The 19167-nt window shown below is 45.1% G+C and overlaps 1 protein-coding gene across 1 annotated transcript in view; it reads right to left on the bottom strand.

Annotated features, from left to right (window-relative positions):
- Positions 1–19167, bottom strand: part of LOC140429576 (kelch domain-containing protein 3) — a 304290-nt gene that overhangs the window by 54483 nt on the left and 230640 nt on the right. The window contains exons 15-16 of the mRNA XM_072516761.1: positions 8767–8854; positions 492–592 (exon numbers count right to left, since the gene is read on the bottom strand). Coding sequence (XP_072372862.1) covers positions 492–592; positions 8767–8854 — 189 coding nt within the window. The remainder of the gene's footprint in view (positions 1–491; positions 593–8766; positions 8855–19167) is intronic.

Here is a 19167-nt window from a genome sequence, read left to right as displayed (position 1 = left end):
TGGCACTGCCACCCAGACACCCTGAATGTGCCACCCTGGCACAGCAAGACTGGCAGGGACACTGCTAGGATGTCAGTTTGGCCAGGGATTGGGCCCGGCAGAGGCCTTACCAGGTGGAGGGCGTTGTTCCCAGGGGCCTCCCCGAGGTTGGAAGTCGAAAACTACTGGGGGCGGGGGCTGAAAGGGGGATGGGAAAGATCAGAGCTGCCAGACAAAATGGTGCCCCGAGCTACAAGGAGATAACAGCAGGAAATTACCCGAGTGTGGCCTTGGCGGAGAGAAACGCCCGAGGCCAAAAGAAACGACAAAGTGCCATTGGATATTTCTCGGTGCTGCAGCTGCTGAGGAACACTCCGCTAAATGCACCCACAATCCGAACATTTATTTTTTTCCATTGAATCGCGCCCTACATTTGATTTCAATCTATTGCTACGATGTTTACACCGATACCAATTGTATTTAAAGTATTTTTAAAGTGTGACATAGCATACCTGTCCAGTTTCTGAAACTCAATGTCCAAAGTAGCGAAAGCATTTGTAATCATTTCTACAGCTTGCTTGTAAACAGAACTCAAATTCCTGGATTCTGTTGCCTGCAAATGAATTAAAAGAAACGATGGTCACTAGGTTTTAACTGCATCCGTAGACCTTTGGCATGAATGTCTTGGATTCTTTCACATCTGGTGACTTTCTGATCTCACTTGGGCTTGGGATAAACTTGGAGGATAAGTTATCCACTGGACGAAGTACAACATGGGCAACTCAAAATGTTTATGGCAAACTCCATTGTATTAGAAGGTTGAAAGTCAGGTATGCTTTCTGTAATACCAACAAATCAGCTGGATTTAGTTTAGAAGTCATACTTTTCTCCATGATGCTAATTAACATCTGAACCTCCCAATTAACACATAATAATTGAGATATATAAATCACATTGCATAAATTCTTCAAACGGAGCATTATTGGAACATTGACGATCACCAAGTTGACTTCAAATGTTGGCTTGTTGTAGTTAAAGCTTTAAATTTAGGGCTTTAAGTTTTCCAGAACAAGTACAAAGAACAAAGAAAATTACAGCACAGGAACAAGCCCTTCGGCCCTCCCAGCCAGCGTCGATCCAGGTCCTTTATCTAAACCTGTTGCCTATTTTCCAAGGATCTACTTCCCTCTGTTCCCCGCCCGTACATGTGTCTGTCTAGATGCATCTTAAATGATGCTATCGTGCCCGCCTCTACCACCTCCGCTGGCAAAGCGTTCCAGGCACCCCACCACCCTCTGCGTAAAAAATTTTCCACGCACATCTCCCTTAAACTTTCCCCCTCTCACCTTGAAATCGTGACCCCTTGTAATTGACACCCCCACTCTATGAAAAAGCTTGTTGCTATCCACCCTGTCCATACCTCTCATAATTTTGTAGACCTCAATCAGGTCCCCCCTCAACCTCCGTCTTTCCAACAAAAATAATCCTAATCTACTCAGCCTTTCTTCATAGCTAGCACCCTCCATACCAGGCAACATCCTGGTGAACCTCCTCTGCACCCTCTCTAAAGCATCTACATCCTTCTGGTAATGTAGTGACCAGAACTGCACGCAGTATTCCAAATGTGGCCTAACCAAAGTCCTATACAACTGTAACATGGCCTGCCGACTCTTATACTCAATACACCGTCCGATGAAGGCAAGCATGTTGTATGCCTTCTTGACCACTCTATCGACCTGAATGCCACCTTCAGGGTACAATGGACCTGAACTCCCAGATCTCTCTGTACATCATTTTCCCCAGGACTCTTCCATTGACAGTATAGTCCGCTCTTGAATTAAATCTTCCAAAATGCATCACCTCGCATTTGCCTGGATTGAACTCCATCTGCCATTTCTCTGCCCAACTCTCCAATCTATCTATATTTTGCTGTATTCTCTGACAGTCCTCCTCACTATCTGTAACTCCACCAATCTTAGTATCATCTGCAAACTTGCTAATCAGACCACCTATACCTTCGTCCAGATCATTTATGTATATCACAAACAACAGTGGTCCGAGCACGGATTCCTGTGGAACACCACTAGTCACCTTTCTCCATTTTGAGACACTCCCTTCCACCACTACTCTCTGTCTCCTGTTGCCCAGCCAGTTCTTTATCCATCTAACTAGTACACCCTGAACCCCATACGACTTCACTTTTTCCATCAACCTGCCATGGGAAACTTTATCAAACGCCTTACTGAAATCCATGTATATGACATCTACAGCCCTTCCCTCATCAATTAACTTTGTCACTTCCTCAAAGAATTCTATTAGGTGTGTAAGACATGACCTTCCCTGCACAAAACCATGCTGCCTATCACTGATAAGTCTATTTTCTTCCAAATGTGAATAGATCCTATCCCTCAGTATCTTCTCCAACAGTTTGCCTACCATTGACGTCAAGCTCACAGGTCTATTATTCCCTGCTACCCTTCTTAAACAAAAGGACAACATTAGCAATTCTCCAGTCCTCCGGGACCTCATCCGTGCTCAAGGATGCTGCAAAGATATCTGTTAAGGCCCCAGCTATTTCGTCCCTCACTTCCCTCAGTAACCTGGGATAGATCCCATCTGGACCTGGGGACTTGTCCACCTTAATGCCTTTTAGAATACCCAAAACTTCCCCCTTCCTTATGCCGACTTGACCTAGAGTATTTAAACATCCATTCCTAGCCTCAACATCCGTCATGTCCCTCTCTTTGGTGAATACCGATGCAAAGTACTCATTACGAATCTCTCCCATTTCCTCTGACTCCACGCATAAATTCCCTCGTTTGTCTTTGAGTGGGCCAATCCTTTCTCTAGTTACCCTCTTGCTCCTTTTATACGAATAAAAGGCTTTGGGATTTTCCTTAACCCTGTTAGCCAAAGATATTTCATGACCCCTTTTAGCCCTCTTTATTGCGCGTTTGAGATTTTTCCTACTTTCCCGATATTCCTCCAAAGCTTCATCAGTTTTAAGTCGCCTAGATCTTATGTATGCTTCCTTTTTCATTTTAGCTAGTCTCACAATTCCACCTGTCATCCATGGTTCCCTAATCTTGCCATTTCTATTCCTCATTTTCACAGGGACATGTCTGCCCTGCACTCTAATCAACCTTTCCTTAAAAGACTCCCACATTTCAAATGTGGATTTACCCTTAAACAGCTGCTCCCAATCCACATTCCCTAGCTCCTGCCGAATTTTGTTATACTTGGCCTTTCCCCAATTAAGCACTCTTCCTTTAGGACCACTCTCGTCTTTGTCCATGAGTATTCTAAAACTTACGGAATTGTGATCGCTATTCCCAAAGTAATCACCGACTGAAACTTCAACCACCTGGCCGGGGTCATTCCCCAATATCAGGTCCAGTATGGCCCCTTCCCGAGTTGGACTATTTACATACTGCTCTAAAAAACTCTCCTTACAATTCTGCTCCATCTACGCCTCCAACACTACATGAGTCCCATTCAATGTTGGGGGAAGTTAAAATCTCCCATCACGACCACCCTATTTCTCCGACATTTTTCGATAATCTGTCTACATATTTGTACCTCTACTTCACGCTCGCTTTTGGGAAGCCTGGAGTAAAGTCCCAACAATGTTACTGCACCCTTCCTATTTCTTAGCTCTACCCATATTGCCTCAGTGCTCGAATCCTCCTTCGTGCCCTCCTTAATCACAGCTGTGATATCATCTCTGACCAGTAATACAACTCCTCTACCCCTTTTACCTCTCTCTCTATCCCTCCTGAAGCATCTATACCTGTGATATTTAGTTGCCAGTCTTGCCCTTCCCTCAACCAAGTCTCAGTAATACCAATAACATCATATTCCCAGGTACTAATCCAAGCCCTAAATTCATATGCCTTACCTGCTACACTTCTCGCATTCAAACAAATGCACCTCAGACCACCTGTCCCTTTGCGTTCATCATCTCTTCCCTGTCTACTCTTCGCCTTAGTCACAATGAGTTTATTATCTAGTACCTTACTGGCTTTAGTTGCTGCATCTTTACTGACCTCTAACTTCCTAATCTGGTTCCCATCCCCCTCCCACATTAGTTTAAAACCTCCCCAACAGTGTTCGCAAAAGCACCCCCAAGGACAAGTAGAAGGGTGATGTGGTGGAAATCATCAGCAGTTTGTGGCTTTACAGCCTGTAGTTGTTTTACCCATTTCTCATCCTTCCCCTCCTTTAAGGGTTCCCAAACTTGATAACAGCTGAAACAACTTACTGAATGGAGACCAATGATTGCTTCCAATTTAATGTGTTTCATAATATGCATGCTTTGTATACTGTATGTACATAATTACAACCGTATTTTGATAATTATTAAAATAGTGCGAAACTTTGAATTATATTTGCTTTTGCGGCTTTATAGAATGTTCTTTTAGTTAGCAATAAATATTTCATGTTTGAAAAATTGGAATCTGCTTAGATGGTAAAGGCATCAAGGGATATGGGGACCGTGGAGGAAAATCGCATTGAGGCAGAAAATCAGTCATGATCCAAATTGAATGGCAGAGCAGGTTTGAGGGGCCGATTGGACGATTCCTGCTCCTATTTCCTATGTTCCCTCTGGAATTTATTTTGGTTCCTCTTGATATTCCAGCTATCCTCTATGGTATAAAATTTGATGGGAATCCTTCCATTAGCTTTTGGCTATGTAATCCTCCGACTTTTCCCTACAAAACCTCACGACTAAGGATTTCTCAGCTCAAACTTAACTTCACTGCTTTCTCCAAGATAACTACTTGTTTTCACTGTGAGGGTCACTGCAGATTTTCTCCTCCAACTCCTATCCAGACAAAATTTCCAGTTCCTTTTTCCCTCAAAGTGAGTTGCAGTCTTGTAAGGTTTTCGGGCAATTCGGCCCTTTTTGGACTGTTCAAAAGTAAAATCCAGAGACTGGAACATAACCAAATTTCCCAGCAGGCTTGGCCTGCTGAGCTGGGTACGTGTATGGATACTTACAAAAAAAAAACCCGGAGCTACAAGGAAGAAGGAGCCAGACAACTAGATAAGATTAAACACAGAGACAAAGGGGCATGGTAATACAAAGGGGCCAGCCTGCAAGCAGGACAATGGGATGGTCATAGCCCCATGCAGATGTAAATGACTTTGCCTCCACCAGAGCAGAATCCAATCAACACCCCATCAACATAGCGAGGTGAGAATAGCAGCGATCTCCGGAGCAGATGGAAGACTTTGAAAATCTTCACAAGGGAGCTTAACCTCGTTATCTCAAAAAGCAGACTGTCTGGGCTTAGTATATTGCGCTGGAAAAGCCCCGGAAAGATAAACGGTAGAAAAAAAACAAGTTGGAGGCGGACCTAGGGGAGGTACTCCAATCTTGACAGAAGCCACCGGCAGGAACTCACTGGTCAGAGGGGGCGGAGCCCGCGCCAAACTCAAACTACCAAGTTGGAGGCGGACCTAGGGGAGGTACTCCAATCTTGGAAGGTCTGAGTGACAGGAACCATGGTCGGAGGGGGCGGAGCCTGCGCCAAGCTCAAACTACCAAGTTGGAGGCGGACCTAGGGGAGGTACTCCCATCTTGACAGGTCTGACCAGCTCAAAGGGGGAGGGACCAGCGGGAACTTTAAAACCTTACCGATTCAATGCAAAAGGGGCTGGCCGAACACAGGAAAATGCCAGGTAAAACGGATATAAAAGGGGCTGTGTTTCGATTGAGGGTCTCTTGGCTTGACCTCTCCACCTTTGACTTGACCTCCCGCTCGAGCCGCAGCCTTGGACCGTAAGTACCCTGCAGCAGCGTGCAAAACTCCCTTGACTTTGATAGTGGTTGAGGCTTTGGGGCAGGGGGCTTGATTTGTGTTTTGTACCATTGCTAAAATTGTGTAACAATAAGATTTTACGTTGTGTCCGTTATAGTACTTCCTGAATAGACATAGTTTGTGTTAGAGCTTAAGATTTTATTATAATTTCTTCTGTTTGATGATTTTGACCTGGGTTTTGCAATAAACCTCGATTTTCTGATAATTGGAGTTGTTTAAATTCTTCAATCTCTCACCAGCGATCTCTGACCAAGTCATTGTTAAGATATTCCTCACCTTAATTCCGGGCTCGAGAATCTGGGGTCATCTTGAACGATTCAAACCCGTTCACTCAGGACAGGCTGCTGGTTAGGTAATAAACAGCAGTGTCCTATTCTCTCTCTTGGGAAAGCTACTCCAGCGAAGTAGGAACCGGGTGGGTGTTGTACCACCGGCAAGAGAGAGAATCACCTGGGCATTGGTGGGGGTCTGGATATCTGTGTGATATAAGCCTCAGGCTTCCGGTTAGGGATAAACGGCAGGCTTGATTCAGTGCTCTCTCCCGCGGAGGTGTCCCATGCGGCATCACCTGGCCTCTGAAGTTTCAGTGCCAGCTGGAGGGAGACACACACAGATACTCAAACCCCAGATATCGGCCCAGTAGTGGAGTAGCAAAGATGGAACCCTCTACAGTCTACACAAGATCAAATCCCTTTCTGACTTCTGTGAGAAATGTCCAGATAAATTAAACAAAAGAACATTCTAACCCTCACAGGCCAATGTCTATGACAATGTGGCATGCTTAGAGATTTTACAAAACAAAAATGCAATAATCATGTTTTACCCTTAGCATAACTCATTGATTCTGTGGCCCATATGAATAATTTATATCTCTGTTGGATATGATTGCCTTTGCTCCAGACTTGCTCAACCTATAAAGTAACCTCCATGTTTACAAACTACCGATTACTTCTTTTCATCCGAAACTACATAAACAGCTTAAAGACAAAAAGCTTAGAATAAAATATTAAACAAGAAAAATGAAATATATTACACCAGACAAAAGTTGGGAAAGATCTCAATATGAACACATGAAGGTGACTGAGAATCAGGTTATTTCTTTACCCCACCAATATCTTTACATGCACATAAACCAGCAAAGAGTTACCACTAAATTGACACAAAGGCTTCACACTTGTGACTGGCGCAGTTGCAAATCTTTTTCTTCTGGTGAATTCCTGGACATTCACCTAATGCTTTTCACCAACTTCTATCTCTCCCTGAGACACCCAAAAACCGCACTCTACACTAACTATTTCTTCAACTGCAGAGCAACAAATGAGTTCCAGAGCCTCAGTCTTCCAGTAGCATCTCTGCTAAATGGATCACTTTACTGAGCCCTATAACCGATTATTTAATTAACCACTGTCCTAACAGCCATATAATTTTACTTCTCAAGAAAGCTTAAAATTCCTGTACCCTCTCTCTGACACACACTGAGCACTCTCCCTCACAACTCCTATCTTTTTTTGTCTATGTGTCCCTGAACCACTGTCGTTAGGCAGCAGCATGTTTTTCTCCCCACAATCACTAAACGTTTAGTTTCTAGCCCCTTTTAAACCATCTCTTTAACTTCAGGGTTTGTAAAACCTCATTAAAAATGTGTATATACAAACAAACCCAAAAGACCTGCCCTTTTAGTCAGGGGTGGATCCAAACTTCAAGGCACCAAGACTCACAAACAACCTCAATGAAACTGAAAGCATTTTATATTTCTTAACGCACAAATATTAGCTCAGTTGGCTGAACAGCTAATTTGTGATGCAGAGCAAAGCCAACAGCAGGAGTTCTGTGCACCTTGAAATGCATACCTGTTAAATCTGGAAATAGTGGGTTTCCAACAAGCAGCAATTTTTTCCATTGTTAACCACCGCCCGCATACACTGACGTCTACCCTCCAATGCATGTTAAAATTCCCACCTTACCTCACTCCAGGCTGATAGGATGAAAATGAGTCATTATCTGCTAGCTGTAAGGTCCTATGTGAAATAATGTTCAGCAGTCTCAATTGACTCCTAATATGCACAACGGGGGAGATGATGGCACAGTGGCAATGTCACTGGCCTAGTAATCCAGAGGCCCAGACTAATGCTCTGGATCACGTGTTGAAATCCAATTAAAAAATCAGAAATTGAAATCTAGTCACGGTGACCAAGAAACTATTTTTGATTGTCAAAAAAGCCCATCTGGATCCCATCACTAATGTCCTTAAGGACAGGCCATCTGACATGTGACTTCAGACCCACTGCCCTCTGAATTGGCCGAGCAAGATACTCAGTTGAAGGACATTACGGGTGTAATGTTCTAGATGGATGGCCTTATTTATTACAAGAACGCTTGTAGTTAAAATTATAAATGATTTATTAACATTAACTGGGGATAAACTATATATAAGACAACAGATGAACAACAGCAAAATCATGCACATGCAAGCTCTCCTTTACTTCCTCCAGCTCGTCAACTGACTTTACATTCACTTATATACTAGTGAGAGTCCTAGTGGTCAGTCGGTGAATTACAACACAACCATGATCACTGCAACAGGTGGGCAGAACTGCTGGCCTTGGCCTGTGACATCCACATCCCATGAAAGAATAAAGGAAGTCCAGAGTTCAGTTCACTCCCAATAGGGTAGTCACAAGATTGAAAAATGGAAAAATGTCACAGTAACCCACTAAGGAGTACTATTCTGATTTAGGACTAAGGGACATCTTGTGAGGATAAAGTGCTTTATTTTGTGGAAAAGCTGGACTGCGATGTCCAAATAGAAAGTGCTCTATTTTCTCACTTACACAAGCAGGGCATTCACAAAAGAAAGCACTAAAGTAAAACTACGGCTTAAATTTACATAAATCATCAACATAAATAGCAAAGGCCAATCAGCAACACAACTAAGAGGTATTATTAAATATGGTATACTTACTAGTACCGGTGGTGGTGAATCTGGTTGTGCAGGAAATGGGCAGACTGCCAATTCATATTTTACTTTAGGAATCCTTGTAGGTGAAAACCTTCATGAAAATAATGTTTTATAATTAAATGAAATTGCACTAAATAAATGACCATTTCTCCACAACTCCTGGCAGCTTTCAGAGAGTTAACTGGACTTGTAATATACCCTGTTCCAGGTTACAATTCGACCCGGCGCCTGCAAACTCCCACCCACGCCGGCAGTGTTGCACCAATGTCCGGCCATGCTTCATGCTGGCCGGCCATTGATCAACCAGCATGAAATCGCATTATTCCAACTTTCGGGGGCTGAGCGGACAATGCAACCGTTTCTGGACCCACTGATCACACATGCCCAATAAGCGTGAAATTCAGGCCCCTGTGTTTACTATTTGGAGTGAAACTGTAAATGAATTCATGAAGAACACATTTCACCACAAGCAACAACAGGGAAACTTTCTCCGACGTATTTATGTGCCTGTTATTTGCACAAGGTAACTTATTTATAATATGCTGAATTGAAGATGAGGCAATATTAATAGAGCACTGAATCTATAACCAAAGATTTTATTAGATCTGTCCCGCTGTGCTGATACTATCACATGAGAAGTGTTGCGTGTGGTAGCGTGACCCCTTTAAGGGTGATCCTTTGTGAGCTATGTGATAAGCACAGAACTTATGGTACCTGTAGGAAGCTAAACTGCGGATCTGGCTTTTGGGGTTTGCTTAGAGTTAGTTTGGGAGTCATTGGAATAAGTGTAGCATGTGCTGTGAGGGACTGTCCAATCGGCTATGGACCTGCTAGAGCATTGCTGATATCTCCCTCTGGATGTCGCGCCCGCTCCCTAAGGTCTTCATAAGTTCCGGGTAAATCTGTTCCAGAGGCTCAGCACCTGCCTGGGACCCAGCTGGGTTCTGGGATCCAGTAGTCTGCTGTCTCGCCTGGATGTTCCTGCCTCTACCTGGTCGGCATCAGCGTATGTGTGGTGCTCACCAGATTGTGCCCCAGAAGCCTGACCACTAACGTTACCCACCGAGGTGTTTGTCTCTGCACTGGTGGAGGGTGGGAATGCCAGCTGTGATGCATCGACTGTGGCATCCCCGGAGCTGTCCTCCTAGTTGCTCTCCTGTAAGGCAGGGGAAGGGGGCACCCCGGATGGGCTGACATCATTGGTGGAGAACCTGTAGGGGAATGAACATGTGGTCAGTGGGAGGGGTGGGTCAGTCTGTATGGCAATAACACACGTGTGAGAGGTCCTCTGGATGGGGCCTGGTGGTTTCTCATCTCTGTGGTGTGCGCCGGTCTCCATATTGGTGACCGCTCTGTGCTCGGCCACCCCTGTAACCTCCAGGGCCTGTTCCTCGAAGGACATGAGGATTCTTATGTCCAGCACCCCTCCGCCAGTCTGGGCCCTTACCCGGCGATTGTGGGAGAGTGCTTCAAAGAGGCACAATGGTGGTTGGAGGGGGTGGGGGGGGGGGGGGGGGTTGCCTGCGTCTCCAAACCTTGGGACCGGTCGTCTTGGCGCCATGGTTGCGAGCTGAGTCGGGTTGGTTGTGCAACTGCTGGTGAGTCTTCATTTCCGGCGTGAAGCCCATGGGGCTTCGTTAAGTGGACCAATTAACGTTGGATAGCGTTGCCGGCCTCACCGGACCAATTGCCAGGGAGGCCACGGCAGTTCCCACTTGCTACTACACTTAGAAATCTTTCTGGAGAATCGCGGCCCCAGTCCTTTGATCAATTGGTGCAACTAGTGAGGGATAAGTACAATCCCTGACCAGCTATTATTATGCAAACTACTATTATAGGTCCTGGAGAAACAGTCGCCACTTCTGCAGCCAGACTTCAACAAATGACGAAACATTGTGAATTTGGTCATTCTCTCAGTGATATGCTGCATGACCAGTTAGTCTGTGGGATCAACAAGATAAATATTCAAAAGAAGTTGCTGGCAGAAACCAAGATATCCTTGGGCAAAGCAATTGATTTCGTTCAAGCAACTGAAAGTGCTTAACAAAGCACTTTCAAAGGGCGCAGGGTGAGATGAACCAGTTGTGGCGGGAAGTGGCAGCCACTCGAGGTTCCCAAAGTGAGGAAGCAGCAGAGCTAGAGAGGATGAAAATTATCTGATAGTCACAAGGATTAAAGGGTTGTTCCCATTGTGGGGGAGCAAGACAGATACGAGTGTAAAATATTCATCTGTTTCAAATGTAATATGAAAGGCCATATACAAGCCAGATGCAGAGGCAGACAATCTACTCCAGGTTCCCAAAAAACGTTGGCAACTACAGTGAACAAGTTTGAAGAAGTCCCGGAGGAAAAATCGGAAGCTTAACATGGTGTGGTTAAGTAAAACATCCCTCATTGAGATTGTTCTGGTGTCAACGACCGTTTGCTTAAAATGAACGTTGATACAGGAGCGGCTGTCACAATAGTGAATGAGAAAATGTTCAGGTACCTGCAGGGAGGGTTGCAGCCTGTGAATCTTAGCATTACTTCGGCCACCTTAACCACCTATACTGGGGAGGCATTGAAGGTATTGGGCACAGCATCCATTCTAATATGGTACCAACAACAGTCAACTCAGCTGCCTTTAATCGTAATGAAGGGACAAACACCAAGCCTCATGGGGCAGGATTACCTAAAAAAAATCAAATTAGAAATATTCATCATCACCGATGGGGTTTTCCAGGAGATTCTATGGAAATACCACAAGGTCTTCAAATTATTATGTGCCAGACTGGTGCCTTGTGCTCTACTCCAAAACTTGGAGGTGGAGTTGAAGCATCTGGAAGACCTGGGGTAACAGTACCCCAGTACATTTTTCAGAAATGGCAGCACCAATCGGTCCAGTGTTGAAGCCATACCGCATAGTCCGAATCTGCAGTAATTATAAGATGACAGGGTGGTTAAAGTAGATAAATATCCTATCCCTAGGATAGAAGATTTATATACTATGTTGTCAGGGGCCTCAAAAATACCTAATTTGATTTAGTCATGCGTGCCAGCAGCTGGAGCTGGAAGATGAGTCAAGAAAGGTCATTACCATAAATACCCATAAAGGCTTGTTCCAATACACAAAATTGCCCTTCGGTATTTCATTGGCCTGCACTTTATTTCAGCGCACAAAAATGTGAAGGTTGTCGTGGTATCTGGACGATGTCATAGTGATGGGGGAAACAGCAGAAGAACACAGAGCAAATTTGGAAGAAGTCCTCAAGAGGTTTAAAGAAGCCGGTATTGAGCTAAAGCGAGAGAAGTGCACGTTTCAGGCTGATGAGGTCATGTATTTAGGTTTCAGAGATGATGCGAAGAGATTACACCCACTCAAAGATAAGGTAAAGGCAATAAAAAGGGTCCGTGAACCAAGGAACACGTCAGAATTATGAGAAATGAGCATTTTATGTTGTTTTTACATGTATAACTCTGGTTCACAATTAAGATGTCAACAATAGGGCTTGATGGGAAATAAAAATGTCATGTTCTGTGTAAGCTACAGTGAGCAAGTTGTTGTAACTATGTACAGGACTGACCTTCGGGGAAGAACGGGATGTACAATAACAGAAACCACTAAGCAAGGGGGAAGACAGCAGGTGCAAGCAGGGGGCCTCATTCTTATCTTTTAATTGACGGTCCAAGGATATACCAGGAGCTAACAGAAACCACTATGCAAGGGGGAAGACAAAATGAACATAACAAGTCCAAATAAGGAATCACTGATAAGGAAACTGCCCTTTCGGCAGTTTGTGGGATGTGTTTCTCACAGATTGTATATAACAAAGTGATGCTGTATGAATTCTTTGTGTCTGCCAATGTTGATGGGTTGCACCCGCTCTTGCAAGATCGATTGAAGAAAATACTTCTTCAGAATTTGACTAAGTGTAAATTATTATCAAGTGAGCGGTGTTTCTCACAATTGGGGGCTCTTCCGGGACCATCTTCATTGATCAAGGGGGGCGGCTCAAGAGGAACCGAGCAGATGCGTCCCGTTATTTAAACGGTCTCGTACTTCGTCTTGAGTAGTTACCCACGGTCAACTGAACACGTTCCTAGGGTAGTCATTCTGAAGAAGCAAATAACGGAGTATAGTGGCAGGCATGCCGTGAGTGAAAGTCAGGCAACTCTGTGCACGGAGCAAGGTAAGAAAAACGACTTTTAAGTATTACCTTGTTGACTTGGGTTCGTATCTAGACAAGCGTATAAGTGTATGGGCGGATTGATGATATAAGTACTTTCAGAATTGTGATTGTTTTGACGGACCGGTCATAACTAGACACTTTACTTAGAAATAAGTGAAAGTTGAGTATATTACAATGGGAAGTAAAAACTCGAAACAAGGAGACGGCGCCGATAAGAAAATCCCTAAGAATATCCCACCAGAAAGTCCAGTGGGTCGGATGTTAGTGAATTGGGATTTTGAGAGATGTACAAAAAATAAGGACAGGGAGTCAAAATAATTGAAGTAAAAGATTTAGAGCAAGCCTTTGAGATAGAAACCGGCTATAAGGAACAAGAATGCGTGGATTGAGTGGGTGAGGTATTCGGCCCAGACGCTGAAGAAAAACAATTGTTATGCTTGCGCATCAGGTAGACCACAGGCTCATCGAAACAGCCTTGACCAAGCAGATGCCATTACCCCTGGGTAAGGGAGGCCAGGATACAATTTGCCTACTAGAAAGAGGGAAGACTGAAGGAGAGGACGACCCCATAGAAAGAGAGGTTGAGAGGATGTTGGACAATTTTGGGGTAGGTTAGAAGGGGCTACATAGTGTAAAAAGCAACAAGAGTAAAAAGAAAAAAAGGGGGAATTATGAGAAATGAGCATTTTATGTTGTTTTTACATGTATAACTCTGGTTCACAATTAAGATGTCAACAATAGGGCTTGATGGGAAATTAAAATGTCAAGTTCTGTGTAAGCTACAGTGAGCAAGTTGTTGTAACTATGTACAGGACTGACCTTTGGGGAAGAATGGGATGTACAATAACAGAAACCACTAAGCAAGGGGGAAGACAGCAGGTGCAAGCAGGGGGCCTCATTCTTATCTTTTAATGGTTCCTCAGTGGCCTCCACATGCCATTGTTCCTGTTCAGGTGGTGATTTAACGGGACCCTTCGTTCTGCTGTAATGAGTCCAACCTTTTTCCACGGTTCGTATGGCAGTCTCTGTGGTTAACAAAACGAGGAACAGGTGGGTTGAAGCTTGGTTTCCTTCCACAATTTCACCAGTACCCAATCTCCTGGCTTAAATTTGTGGACTGCGAATTCAAGGGGAGGTGTCTGCGCTAGCAGTCCTTGTCTCCTGAGGAATGATTATGAGTGCCAGTATATATTTCTTTACATAGATATCTTTACATTCTGCAATGGGCAATTCTCCCATTGTTCCAAGGTATGGCAATCCGAACAACATTTCGTATGGGGAGACAACCCCAAATCTTTTCTTAGAAGGGCTATCGGTAAGCATTTTGTCCAGGGGAGCCTAGTTTCTAGTATTATTTTTGACAAATGATTTTTAAGAGTTTGATTCATCCTTTCCACCCGTCCCGATGAGGGGGGGGGGGGGGGGGGGGGGGGGGGGGGGGGGGGGTGCCAAGGAGTGTGGAAGTCCCAATTTATCTCCAAACTTCTAGTAGTGCCTTCTTTTATAGAATCGACGAATTCATCTACAGAACACCTATATGTTTAATAAGTTATTGTGTTTGATATTTTAAAATAAATGTTTAGAATTAGCCTGGAAATTAAAACTTAAAATGATGTGGAAGCTGGTCTTAAAAAAACCAAAACAACTTTGATTAAAAAGAACAGATCGTTCAAGGACATTTGATAACGGGAATTTGGCAGCAATCCAACTTTTGCTCCCAGTCGATGAATTTGAGCTGAAATACTATTATTGAAATATTACTGATCAATCAACTGTTTGATTGTATTATATTGTATAATTTATTAATTATAATAATTATTTTGAAATGCCTGGTTGTTGGGCCCCTGCGGTTGGCAGGGTTGTATGCTATATTGGGAACTTGCCGGACGGGGAACTGACACTGCGGTTGATAAGACCTTAGAGGTAAAGTGACTTCTCCTGTCCGAGTCTATATTTTCTACCAACCCGTATCGGGAACTATTTGCTCCCGAATGATTTTAGAGACTCCGCCTGCGGCGGCGGTGGTTGTAGGGTAAGCTTCTACCCAACCCGTAAGGTGGTCTACCAGGACTAACACGTATTTCAGCCTTCCCATGGGTGGTAGTTCAGTATTTGCAGCCTTCTCTGTAACAAACTGTCTCTCTCTCTCTCTCTCTCTGTATTGAAACAGTTACTCCAGGCATGTTGCAGCCTTCTCTGTCTCTCTCTCTCTCTCTGTATCTCTCTCTCTGTCTCTCTCTGCCTCTCTGTCTCTCTCTGTCTCTTTCTCTCTCTGTTCTCTCTCTGTCTCTGCCTGTCTCTCTTTGTCTCTCTCTCTCTCTGTATCTCTGTTCTCTTTCTCTGTCTCTGTATCTCTCTCTCTGCCTGTCTCTCTCTCTCTCTGTATCTCTCTGTCTCTCTCTCTCTCTGTTCTCTGTATCTCTCTCTCTCTGTCTCTCTCTGTCTGTATCTGTCTCTCTCTCTCTGTCTCTCTCTCTGTATCTCTCTGTTCTCTCTCTCTGTCTCTGTATCTCTCTCTCTCTGCCTGTCTCTCTCTCTCTGTATCTCTCTCTCTGTCTCTCTCTCTCTGTCTCTCTGTCACTCTGTATCTCTCTCTCTCTGTCTCTGTCTCTCTCTGCCTCCCTGTCTCGCTCTGTCTCTCTCTCTCTCTCTTTCTCTCTCTGTCTCTCTCTCTGTTCTCTGTATCTCTCTCTGTCTCTCTCTCTCTCTGTCTCTTTCTCTCTCTGTCTCTCTCTGTGTCTCTCTGTCTGTCTGTCTCTCTCTCTCTGTCTCTCTGTTCTCTCTCTCTGTCTCTCTCTCTTTATCTCTCTGTATCTCTCTGTCTCGCTGTTCTCTCTCTCTGTCTCTGTATCTCTCTGTCTCTCTCTCTCTCTGCCTGTCTCTCTCTGTCTCTCTGTCTCTCTCTCTGTATCTCTCTGTCTCTGTCTCTCTCTGTCTCTCTGTCTCTGTATCTCTCTGTCTCTGTCTCTCTCCGTCTCTCTCTCTGTCTCTGTATCTCTCTCTCTCTGCCTGTCTCTCTCTCTCTCTGTATCTCTCTCAGTCTCTGTCTTTCTCTGTCTCTTTCTCTCTCTGTCTCTCTCTGTCTCTCTGTTCTCTCTCTCTGTCTCTGAATCTCTCTGTCTCTCTCCATCTCTCTGTTCTCGCTCTCTGTCTCTGTATCTCTCTCTCTCTGCCTGTCTCTCTCTCTCTGTATCTCTCTCAGTCTCTGTCTCTCTCTGTCTCTTTCTCTCTCTATCTCTCTCTGTCTCTCTGTATCTCTCGGTCTGTCTCTCTCTGTATCTCTCTCTCTCTGCCTGTCTCTCTCTGTATCTCTCTCGTTGTCTCTCTCTGGCTCTCTGTATCTCTCTGTCTCTGTCTCTCTCTGTCTCTCTGTTCTCTCTCTCTGTCTCTGCATATCTCTGTCTCTGTCTCTCTCTGTCTCTCTCTCTCTGTCTCTCTCTCAGTCTCTGTCTCTCTGTATCTCTCTCTCTGTATCTCTCTCTCTGTCTCTTTCTCTCTCTGTCCGGGCAGTCCCGTTTGAAGTGACTCATTCTCCCGCAGTTAAAACACCCCGTCGGTTGACTATTTTTGTATCCTCCTCGTCTTCCCTGACTCTCTCTCTGTCTCTCTGTCTGTCTGTGTTGTATCTCTCTCTCTGCCTGTCTCTCTCTCTCTCTCTCTCTGTATCTCTCTCTGCCTTTGTATCTCTCTCTCTGCCTGTCTCTCTCTCTCTCTCTCTCTTTATCGCTTCCCCCTGGCGGGTGTTTATTCTCCCACAGTCACATGCCTGCTCTTCTAATCATACCCCTTTCTTCCCCGTGAATAGGATACTCATAATGAACATTAATTCGGTCCATGTGTATATATTAGGTACTAAGAACTGATCGAATTGTTCCGCCAGTCCTAAGGGGTCTTCCATTAACGTCTTCATTTCTTTTTTGAATGCTCTGACTTCTCCTGAATTTAAAGGAGAATTTACAAATCCTACATCTCCATCTCCAATCGGGACTTCCCGAAGGGGGTTCAGTTTTGTTATTTCTGGTTCCTTTTCCTGTCCTTTTGTGGTCTTAATATCATTTTACTCTCTCCTTCTTCTTCAGGGGCTTCCTCTGATTTGCCTTTATTCACTTGTTGGTCATTTGGCGAGTTATCGTCGTTTGACTTATTCTTATAAGGGGGTGGCAAATTATCTAGGACGTCCCATTGTTTAAGAGGGGCGGTCGGAGCGTCTTTGCCCTGTGGGATTAATGGATATATTAGGGTGGCCTTCCTGCTAGGAAGCCAACATCTCGCGTAACTTACTTCTTTATCGGAACAGGGTCTTTTATCATTGACATATATATTCAAAATTTGCCACACCCAATCTTCGTCCGAACCGTATTTTGGCCAAAAGACTGAGGGTTTACGGATTGCTTCTTTTACCCATATGAAGCAACAAAATTTTACCATTGAAGTCCTTTTTAGGGACAGTCAATTATTATGGTAGTTTTTACCCAACTTGTCCGCTATTTTGGATCTCCTGCATCAACTGCTGAAGAAGCACCAATGCTGGAAGTGGAAGATTCCCAGAGGAAGTCTTTCGAGCAGGTCAAACAGCCCCTGCAGTCTTAAACCTTGATGGTCCATTTCAATGCAGATAAACCCCCCGCAGTCACTTGCGATGCATCACTATCTGGCATTGGGGCGGTTCTCCCGTACAAAATAGAAGATGATGTGGAAAGGCCTCTTGCCTTCGTCTCAGAACACTGTCAAATGCTGAGGGGAAATATTCCCAGATCGACAAAGAAAGTCTGGCAGTCAATTATGCCATAAAAAAGATTCATTAATATGTTTAGGGCCAGCATTTCAACATCGTCTCGGACCATAAAACTTTACTTGGCAGTTTTGTGAAGATAAACCCGTCCCACCAATAGCATCAGCCCGAGTGCAAAGATGGGCACTGTTCTTGTCTGCATATTCGTACACCTTTCAAAATAGACCGGGAACACAGATATCAAATGCGGATGATTTAAGCAGGCTTCCACTGCCACATACAGTATCCAAGCGTCCTGCTCCACAGGAGATCATCCTGGCCCTAAATTCTCTTGATACTTTACATATTTCATCCAGCCACATTAAGACATGGACCTTCAGAGACCCTAGGCTGGATTCTCCGCACCCCGATGCCGAAATCACGGCCGGTGCGGGGACGGAGAATCCATTTCCCCGCACAGAATCGGGACCGGCGGTGGTTCCCCAATTCTGCGGGCCACCACGCAGCACTTACCTGGGGCCATTGCTGGAGGCCCGCTCCGCCATTCTCCGCACCCGAGCGACCAAAGACCTGACGGCATGGATCTAATGTGGTCCTGCCGGTCAGGAAACTAGTGTGGCGGCTGAGGACTGAGTCTGTGGCCGCGCTGGTCGGGGGTGGGCCGATCGGAGGGCAGGGTGGGCCTTATATGCGGCCGGGGAATGTTTGTGCGGGCAGTCAAGGTCAGGCGCGCGGCCAATCGGGGGGTCTATTTTCAGGGTCCAGCTCCGCGGTCCGAGTCCGCCATGGAGCACGACCGCTGGAGCCCGCCGCTGTGTGCATGCGCGGTCTCCGACCTGGAAGTGCGGGAATCGTGCATGTCCTGCTTACGTCAGGTCCCTGCTAGCCCCCTGCAGACTAGAAATATGTGGCCCTTTCACGCCAGTCTTTCTGGTGTGAAAGTCCAGTTTTGACACCGGCGTGGGGACATAGTCCCAATAACTGAGAATCCAGCCCCCTGTGTTGTCAAAAGTTAAAAGGATAGTTTTCACGGGCTGGCATTTTGAGAAGTCAGAACAGATTAGGCCCTACATGCAACGTAGGAACAAAATCACTTGTGAGGATGGGGTCCTCCAAAGGAGTTCCAGAGTGAAGGATCACTCTTTCTTCTCCAGATGTAGGTGCTGGCCAGGTGTTACATTTGGAGACCAGGGATCGACAAGGTGATCTATGTTGGCAGCACGGTAGCATAGTGGGTAGCACTAAGGCTTCACAGTGCCAGGGTCCCAGGTTTGATTCCCGGCTTGGGTCACTGTCTGTGCGGAGTCTGCCCGTGTCTGCGTGGGTTTTCTCCGGGGGCTCCGGTTTCCGCCCACAAGTCCCGAAAGACGTGCTATTAGGTAATTTCGATATTCTGAATTCTCCCTCTGTGTACCTGAACAGGCGCCGGAATGTTGCGATTCGGGGCTTTTCACAGTAACTTCATTGCTGAGTCCTCCTTGCAACAATAAAAAAAATTTCAAA

This window comes from Scyliorhinus torazame, chromosome 9 (assembly GCF_047496885.1).
Source record: "Scyliorhinus torazame isolate Kashiwa2021f chromosome 9, sScyTor2.1, whole genome shotgun sequence".
Taxonomy (NCBI): domain Eukaryota; kingdom Metazoa; phylum Chordata; class Chondrichthyes; order Carcharhiniformes; family Scyliorhinidae; genus Scyliorhinus; species Scyliorhinus torazame.
Note: the sequence above shows the minus strand (reverse complement) of the source record. Positions and strands in the feature narration are given on the sequence as shown.